Consider the following 9,255-nt stretch of genomic DNA (forward strand, 5'->3'; position numbering starts at 1 on the left):
GTTTGCTTGTAAATCATAGGACAAATTTTTTTATCCTAGTTAGTCTATAGTTAGACACTAATTACCAAATACAAACGAAATTGCTACAGCAGCGAAATCCAAAAAATTTCATATCTAAACGAGGCCTAAAACAAAGTGCTCGCTCGTTTCAAATTAACCGGTCTGCGGCATGCCGGTTGATGCATCGTTACTTCACCAGTGCATGCACCACACAAGTCAAACGTATGCGCGCCCATGCAATCTTTAATAATTTTACCAGCCAGCGCCAACTTGCGGCTGTACGTGTCAAATTGAAGCACGCGAGTTTGCATCACGCCACTACACAGCTGCATATTATATATACTGTATATATATGCCATAGCTAGATCTCTGCAACTTGGAGTACTATCTAGGTAGTACGAGTTACATTTTAATTAAGGTGTGTGTGGGCGCGCGCGCAAAAGGAGGTGACGCGATAGCACTGGCAGTTTTGAGACTGTAGTACGTTTTGATTAAGGTAATGCTTAATTACTGGTTGCGCTAGCTGATGACATACTCCTATGTTCTACTGAAATTATTGCATATGTAAAGTATATATAAATCCGATCAAAATCAACGGAAGAACTTGCTCGGAAACGCACTCACATACTCCTAATAATGAAGTGGTTGCACTAAGGCTTGTTTAGTTCACCTCAAACCAAAAACTTTTTAAGATTATCTATCACATCCTTATGGCACATGCATGGAGCATTAAATATAGACAAAAATAAAAACTAATTGTATAGTTTACCTGTAAATCGCGAGATGAATTTTTGAAGCGTAATTGCTCCATGATTGAACAATTTTTGTCAAATAAAAACGAATGTGCTACAGTTTTTAGTTCTAAAAAATTTTAAAGATTCTTATTATCACATCGAATCTTGCGGCACATGCATGGTGCATTAAATATATATGAAAATAAAAACTAATTGCACAGTTTATCTATAAATCGTGAGATGAATTTTTTAAACCTAATTACTTTATAATTAAATAATCTTTGTCAAATAAAATCGAAATACTACAATATTAAAATAAAAAAAAATTGCGAACTGAACAAGGTGTAAACAATGCCTAAGCGGCATGCAGCAGGTAGCCGGCGGCCTAGCCTGCTAAATTTAGCGATAGATAGATGTTTCGACGCGTGAGCATGACATGGTATGGCGCGAATTGCATGCCATGGCTTCATCTCCAACCATGCATCAAACCACCAAACATGTTGTCGTATAATACAGTACCTACTAGTGTCTTGCTAGTAGTACTCCTAGCAAGACACTAGTAGTATTTTTTTAAGATAAGGCTCCGCTTATTTTATAAGTTATATTTATATTTTTTTATCAGTTAATACTGTTTTTCTCTCGTAATAAATTATTAAACATGACTTTTCAAACCAGCTTACTTTTCTAGTAGTAGTACTGTAGTAATAGTACTACTTATGCGATTGCAATGCAAGGACATGATATACTATATAAGTATAGCTTAGTGTCCAAGAAACGACGACGTCAAGTTGACTATTGCGTGGACTTTGGAAAACTAATCAATCAATCATCTTAATGTAACATGAAGTTAATTAATACTCCCTCCGTCTCAGCATAAACGCATTCAATTCTTTCTCTTAGCATCAGTATTACTGTACTCCTTCCGTATAGGATTTAGAAGTTTATATAGCGACATCGTCTCCAAAATACAACTTTAACCTCTTATTTTTATAAAAATATTTAGAAAAGGAAAGTATTTTCAAGACAAATTTATTTATATAATTTTCATATTTGCAAACTCGACAATTTAAATTAGTTATTGATGATTTATATTCTCAATGTTTGACTTAAACCTTGTCAAAAAGATTTCTATATCCTATACGAAAGGAGTATTAATGTTGTGAGAGAGCACGCCTTATATTATGAAAACATGAACAAAAAATGGTTGCACCTATATACTAGGACGGAGGGAGTATAAACTCAATCCCAAAATGCAGACATGGACAACTTAACTCATCCACTACGCATGAACACTAAACCCTAGCTAGTAGTGATGACGACGAGACCTTGTTTTTAATTAAGGTCTTGTTTAGTTCCTAAAAGTTTTCAGATTTCTCATCACATCGAATCTTTGTACGTATGCATGGAGCATTAAATGTAGACAAAAATAAAAACTAATTGTACAGTTTGCCTGTAATTTGCGAGACGAATCTTTTGAGCCTAGTTACTTCGTAATTAGACAATAATTATTACATACAAACAAAAGTACTACAGTAGCCAAAGCCAAATTTATTCGCGAAGTAAGAGCATCCCCAACCGTTTTGCATATGGGCTTTGCATTTTTGTATTTGCAAAAAAGTGTAAAAAACATCCATCCAATAGTTTGGCAAATGGGCTTCGTAATTTTGTTAACTTGGCAAAAAGAGGGAAAAGATTGACATGTACGCCAAGCCCGACGTCGGTTGGCATCTGAGAAACTCGCGTGAATTGCGTGAGTCCGGGTCAAGGTCGCGCATCTCTGCGATGTTCCAGTCTTCATCAAGGTCGAGGTCGCGCGAAGAGGGGAATGATTCTCGCGTGAATTGCTGTTGATGTCCGTCGATGCCGTGCGGACGTATCTACGAAGGCCGGGCTGCTGCTGTTGATGTCCGTCGATGCCGTGCGGGCGTATGTACGAAGGCCGAGCTGCTGTTGTTGATGTCCGTCGATGCCATGCGGGCGTATTTGCAAAGGCCGGGCTGCTGCTGTTGCTGTTCGATAGATGATGTTGCTGTTCGATACATGCTGCTGCTACTGCTCGATAGATGCTGTTGTACTTCGATAGATGCTGTTGCTGTTGTTTGATAGATGTTGTGTCATGTTCATCTTATTTTATTATTGTTAACCTTTCACATATTTTTTTTAGATTCATTCAAATGGATGGAATGTGATCGACGCAGAAAATGTCGGCGCTAGAAAATGTCAGCAGAGATTCCACGCCGGTAGAGACTCAACGCAGAAAATGTCGGCGCTAGACCACGCAGACCTGGGCTCTAGAGCCGTGATGTTGGCGCCTTGGCGCAAAACAATTCCCGCGAAAACTTTCACCACACGCGCCAGAAGAATAGATCGACAAAAAAATTAGTGGGTCCATATTTTCCTTTTTTGCCAAGTGATTAATGCCAAACCATTGGAGATTGCCTCTTTTCAACTTTGCCATATTTATTTGGGATTTGGCAAACTCCCTCATTTACCAAACCAATTATGCAAAATGGTTGGGGATGCTCTAAACAAGGCCTAAAATAATGCATTGGCAAACGAAACTTGTCATGCCAACTACTACTAGTAGAGTACTACTAGTACTAATACTACTATGCGAGACACGCGCATACGGAAGACTTAACTTAATTGACCGACCGTGCGTTAATGCCTTTCATACTTAAAAATAAAGTTGTTTTAAATAAGATTTGAGTCAAATATTAAAAATATAACTCATAAATAACTTTTAAATTATTAAATTAGAAAATGTAAAAACCATATGAATATATTTGTTTTGAAAAATATTTTTATAAAAATATAAATATATCACTTTTTGATAAATATTTTTACAAAATAAGAAGTTAAAGTTGTGCTTTATAGCTCGTGTCACTGTCCAAAATAATTTTATTTTTTAGTAAGGATGAAGTGTATATTACCAAGCTTAGGCGGGTACGTAGGAGGGAGGTGGATGAATTCAACGGGCCGGAACTCCATGATCTAGCGGGGGGTTCTTGGGATTCAGAGTGAAGGGAGAGATGATTCAACTGAGCGAGAATTCAACTGCAGTTAGAGATATGTCAGCTTCACGCGCTTGCCGCCACATCTAAGAAGATTATTTGTTCGCACACGCCAACACACCATGCTACGGCCTAGTTTAGTTCCAAAAAATTTTGCAAAATTTTTCAGATTCCCCGTCACATCGAATCTTTAGACGCATGCATGAAGTATTAAATATAGATGAAAATAAAAACTAATTGCACAGTTTGGTCGAAATTGACGAGACGAATCTTTTGAACCTAGTTAGTCCATGATTAGACAATTTTTGTCAAATACAAACGAAAGTGCTACAGTGTCAATTTTGTAAATTTTTTTGAACTAAACAAGGCCTACATATAGCTCTATTTGAACGGAATAATATAATTAGTCAACACTCAACAGATCGTTGTACATTATTTTGAAACGCGATTGAGGTTTTTGATATATGGATCGACAGATGGAGACGCATGTGGTATGGGTCGGAAGCCGAGTTTGCTGAGAAGTTTCGCAGGTAAACAGCTTCATCGTTCTTCCAACTAGGTCGACAAATATGCACGTCATCACCGCGCCGTGAGGATGCTCGAAATTGGGAGCCTAGGAAATCTCCCCAACTTTCAACTGACGCAATCTAAGACTCTAGCTACTATCTTAGGGTCGTTGAACTTCGCTATACTCAGCTTATTTGGTTGTGCATGTATTTCTTTTAATTCACATATGTTAAAATGGATTGGAGTAGATTTAAACTAAGTTTCACTCTCTAATCTACTCCGACACTTGTGGTTTGATGTAGATATATGTGCATCGAAACAAGGCCTTAACTGGTTGCCATTGACTGAAGAATATGCCGTTGGTTTTTGTGGTCAGCTAGCATAGTCCCTCCGTATCGTAATAACCGCACGTTTGCATTTCAAAATTGTCCCAAAATGAAGCGATACAAGACATCTTAAGAGCAGTAGTGGCAGCAGCTGGAACCTTAACGTGCAGAAAATATGCTTTGCCCATTCTCGTGAATAAATTTGGTTAAACTTAAGATGTTTGGATTTTCCAAAATTCTTAAAATAACTTCTAATTTGAGATAAAAGGGCACTTCTAAACAAGACTAGGCAACAACACGTGCAAAGGCAATGCTTCACAACACCGATGCTCCAGCTCCACCGTGGAGCTGCATCCACATTTTGCTTGTTGCAACTATAACGGAAAGAGTTTAAAACCGAGACGTCGAGAAAATCTGGGAAATATACAACTTATGCAGCAAAACCATGGGTCCATGGCCAGCAGAGACAACTTTTAACAGGATCGATCTATTCATATCCGATGACTGCCAGGCGTCAACAATGCAACATGTAATGCCTGCCTCTATAACTATAACAAGGGTCAGCTGAAGCAGTGCGGCGGAATATGACTGCACCTCTAAGGAAAGCAATGTCCGAGGACCTGAACGGAGGTATATATGCATGAAGGGTAACCACATTGACGCAATGCACGTCTTGCCTCATCAATCAACTGAAACATTTGCAGCCCTGGGAACGATAATAACAACCACCTATGCCTTCACATGCTCACGGATGAATTGCTCCACGGCCAAAACATTACCAGCGGAACCGGCGCCCTCCGCAACAGCCACCTTGTTCTGGCACTGGCTGAAGTTGAAAGCCTCTCCAGGGACCCCGAGCTGGACTTCATCAGAGATGTCAGCTGAGGATATGGCGGTCCTTGATTCCCGGAGCTTGTTCCTATAACATGGTTAAAAAGAGAAGGCCATTAGAAACCTTGTGAATCTGGTATTTCACAAGCTTGGACTGGTGAACATGTTTTCTGCATGCTCCCTTAAAGGTGTTTGGGATCAGAAGAAGGATATACAAGAACTACAACTACTCCCAAACCCAACTGCAGCTTAATATTGTGTAAACATTGTTGCAATGCATACTTTCTGACTGCACATCGGATCTAGAAAGAAATCACATGACCACAGCATTTATGCAGCATGCACTACCAAGTTGAGTCATTCTAATTTCTAATTCTAATTATGCAAGTATGATAAATGTTGGGACTTGAGAGATATCCTTACAATTCTTTCTCCAACTGCTTCTTGATGAATTCCTTCGAGTGGGCTGTAACTTTATCTGTCTTGTTGCAGAATATAAGCACAGGAACCTTTTTCTTCACTACGGTTGCCTTTGTCAGAATGTCATACAGGTACCTGAAAAAAGATGATAATATTGCTATGAAATGTTAACAACACTAAGAAGTGATCAAACAGAGTAATAATCTGCAATGTTGGGAACAGTGGACACGGCTTCTAGTCACAAAATGATAACTACAATGATAAAATTATTCCAACAGAGTAATTTCTGCAATATTGGGATATGAAAAGGGCACCTAATTACACCTCTAACGGTACTTCCAATGGCTAATGCAATTAAAAGCTAAGGCAAAGAAGCTAATGCATCGAACCCTAGCGCTTTTGATAATGAAATATTGGTTTATACACCCTGCATCAATATGCAATGGGATTCAAGCAATTCACTAGCCCTATCCCCTAAGGAAATGACGAGCGTAGCACTAGCTAAATCTTTTGATAATGCTACCCTAGGAACAGCATTTTCATCTTAGCACAAAGGAAAATAAAAGTAGTTGAAATAGGCACCAAAGATATTTGCTAAAAAGTAAAACAGAGGGCACAAAAGTTACTCTGCAGCAGCTTGCATGCTAGACAAGAAATCTTGAGCATCAACAACAAAAACAACCCCAGCAGCTTTAGGCAGGACTTCATCAAGCTTGGGTTTGAGCCTGGCATGACCAGGAACATCAACAATATGCACAGGTTTCACTTTGCCTTTCTGCAGGGAAGGGCAACAGGAAGGTTTAGCAAAAATATCGCAGTCAGAAAATGCATGTTTCTTCATAAGAAACAAAGCTATCCACTTTAATTTCATCTCAATACGTTGGAAAAAGAATTAGCTCTAAAAGTTTCCATACCTTTTCTTGCTCCGAATGCAGCACAAAGGTATCACTGTTTTCTTCCATAGAAGTCACAGTTCCTTGATGTGATGATCCGTCCCGAAGCTGACAAGCACAAACAAATTAGGAGAGCAACAGAAGATAATGTATAAGATAACCCACCTACTTGTTACATTGGTATATCATAAATGTCAAATGTTCTAATAGACAAAAGGGAAAAATATCCTGGTTTCCCATGGTACTGCATTGCAGTACTTTAATCAAGAATAAGATACGAGTATAGTCAACTAAAACCAAGCCAACTAGTCTATATAGAAAAACAGAATAAAATCAAATAAAAAAGATATGCGTAAAAAGCATGATAACAATCAGAACTGATGACCGTCTAGAATGCTCAGCTCACACCCTAAATATAATTCGAAAAATGAGGTTCGAACATTATTTTGCAAACTAGATACCAGTACCACAACCTTGTTCTTCACTTGTAAAACCGTATACTTCACAGACCAAAAATATTGGAAGTTACCTGGTAGAAAAGAGTGGTTTTGCCACTGCCACTAAGCCCGGATAGCACTATGGTGTTTAGTTTAGAGGATTTCAGACAAGATGCTGCAGAAAAAAAACATAGAAAGGAATTGCTTATCATTTACCACTCTAATGTAATGAATTGTATGATAGAGCAGACATCGTAACAAGCAACACAGCAGCACCTCATGTATTGAACCATAAGGTATCTCCAGCGGGTGGAGCAAGGACCCAGGCTCCAGCCTGGGTTTGAGGCCTAAAATTACATCGAAGCAAACTTAAGAAACTGCACAAATGTTGAAGCTAAAATGAATTGCAGCATGTTTTAACTATCTCAGCCCTGGGCTCTAACCCAATCCTGGATCCGTCCCTGGGTATCTATGAATTTAAAACAGAATGGAAAAGCAAACCCCCTCTTCACTTCATAGCACTCAAAAAGCCATCATCAGATACCTCATGCTCAAGAACTCGTAAATGCTATATCATCTTAGAGCTGGAACAATTTACAATGCACAATAACAATGTAATAAAACATAGGCCTAATCTTTGATTATTCAATCAATAGCACTAAATCATTACTACTCAGTTGGAAATTTCAAATTTGTGAGACAATGACACCTAAAAGTCTGAATGAACCAAAGCTGAAAATTACACTATCTGTTTCCTTTCTAAGCACAACTATAAATTGTAAAAGCAAAACTAATAAACATTTACAAACTCAAGATTGGCTAATTTATAAAGCTCTAAATGATATCGTTTCTCCCCTCATTAATTAGGTAGGTAACTGTGGCTTGCTCTCCTAGTTGCTTAATTACATAGTATAGCCTTGCTACACTATCCAGATCAGTTCCCATTTGATCCAAGGCATGTAGTCAGTCCCATTGTATGCATATATATGAAGAGACAACACACTACAGCTAAATATGCAATTCCAGATCCACAACTAGTTTGTTCTCCAGTGATACAAAAATTCAACAAATAACCACTCTGATGCTTTTAAGTGACAATGCCTCTCCACGGAGGCCCAAACGACCCTGCTGCAAAATTGGACACGCCTATTTCATTCTTAGGCCACCTTACGTGGATGCTCGCAACACAACATTCCAAGACTCTCAAGACCATGGGCACTCAATACAGAGCAAAAGGAACTCTAGGTTTGGCACCGCACCTACGATAAGCACCAGGATTGTGACGGCAACCACCGCGGCCGCGACATAGATCTGCTCCGGGGGCTGCTGGCGGATCCAGCTCTCGGCTTGGCGCACCCACACCTCCGCTTGGCGAATCCACTCGTCCATGGCTGCTTTCCAAACAACGCAGAAGAATTATTGAGAATAAGCCGCGTCCGCCGCACCTTGGCTAGATCGATTTCGCTCGATCTCTGCATAATAAGAAACCAAATCAAGCAACCGGTTAAGTATCGCAACATGCAGAATGCAGTTCCACACAAAACGAAACCACAGCCCCCAGCAAACCCCACACCAAGCAAGCTAGGGTCTCTTACCTCGGATACCAGAAATAGATCTAATCCCAGGTGCACGATAAGCAGAGGGTGGCGGGGACAGCACGAGCAGGAGGAGGGCTACGTCGCCGCGCGACAGGGGATCCTGTCTCCCTGCCCCTCGCCGCCGACGGCGAGATGTGGCGAATTGCGGCAGTGGAAGACTACAGGATAGGAAAGTATAGCTGCTATACCTGCTAGGGAGGGGGAGATGGACGGAGCAGGATAGGAAACCGTCGCACGTGCGGCGGCGCCACCTAGGCCTTGTTTAGTTCACCCTGAAAACCAAAAAGTTTTCAAGATTCCCTGTCACATCGAATCTTGTGGCACATGCATGAAACATTAAATATAGACGAAAACAAAAACTAATTACATAGTTTAGCTGAAAATCACGAGACGAATCTTTTAATCCTAGTTAGTGCATGATTGGATAATATTTGTCACAAACAAACGAAAGTGCTACAGTTCCGAAAAGTTTTCAATTTTCGGAACTAAACAAGG

General features: G+C 39.7%; 1 protein-coding gene across 1 annotated transcript; it reads right to left on the minus strand.

Moving 5' to 3' along the window:
* LOC8070026 (signal recognition particle receptor subunit beta) lies at positions 4,893 to 8,987 on the minus strand. Its single transcript, XM_002445411.2, has 7 exons — positions 8,758 to 8,987; positions 8,422 to 8,634; positions 7,255 to 7,337; positions 6,747 to 6,833; positions 6,459 to 6,607; positions 5,836 to 5,967; positions 4,893 to 5,500 (listed from the first exon to the last, which is right to left on the minus strand). The coding sequence occupies exons 2-7, from the start codon at positions 8,549 to 8,551 to the stop codon at positions 5,311 to 5,313; spliced, it is 771 nt and encodes a 256-aa protein (XP_002445456.1). The 5' UTR covers positions 8,552 to 8,634; positions 8,758 to 8,987; the 3' UTR covers positions 4,893 to 5,310.

This window comes from Sorghum bicolor, chromosome 7 (assembly GCF_000003195.3).
Source record: "Sorghum bicolor cultivar BTx623 chromosome 7, Sorghum_bicolor_NCBIv3, whole genome shotgun sequence".
Taxonomy (NCBI): Eukaryota; Viridiplantae; Streptophyta; class Magnoliopsida; order Poales; family Poaceae; genus Sorghum; species Sorghum bicolor.

Excerpts from the sequence above, each read along its gene's own strand:
- LOC8070026 (XM_002445411.2), bottom strand. The coding sequence starts at position 8,551 with ATGGACGAGTGGATTCGCCAAGCGGAGGTGTGGGTGCGCCAAGCCGAG. Across the intron at positions 6,834-7,254 it reads AAACCACTCTTTTCTACCAG|CTTCGGGACGGATCATCACA; the intron begins GTAACTTCCAAT and ends TGTGCTTGTCAG. Across the intron at positions 5,968-6,458 it reads AGCATGCAAGCTGCTGCAGA|GTACCTGTATGACATTCTGA; the intron begins GTAACTTTTGTG and ends ATCTTTTTTCAG.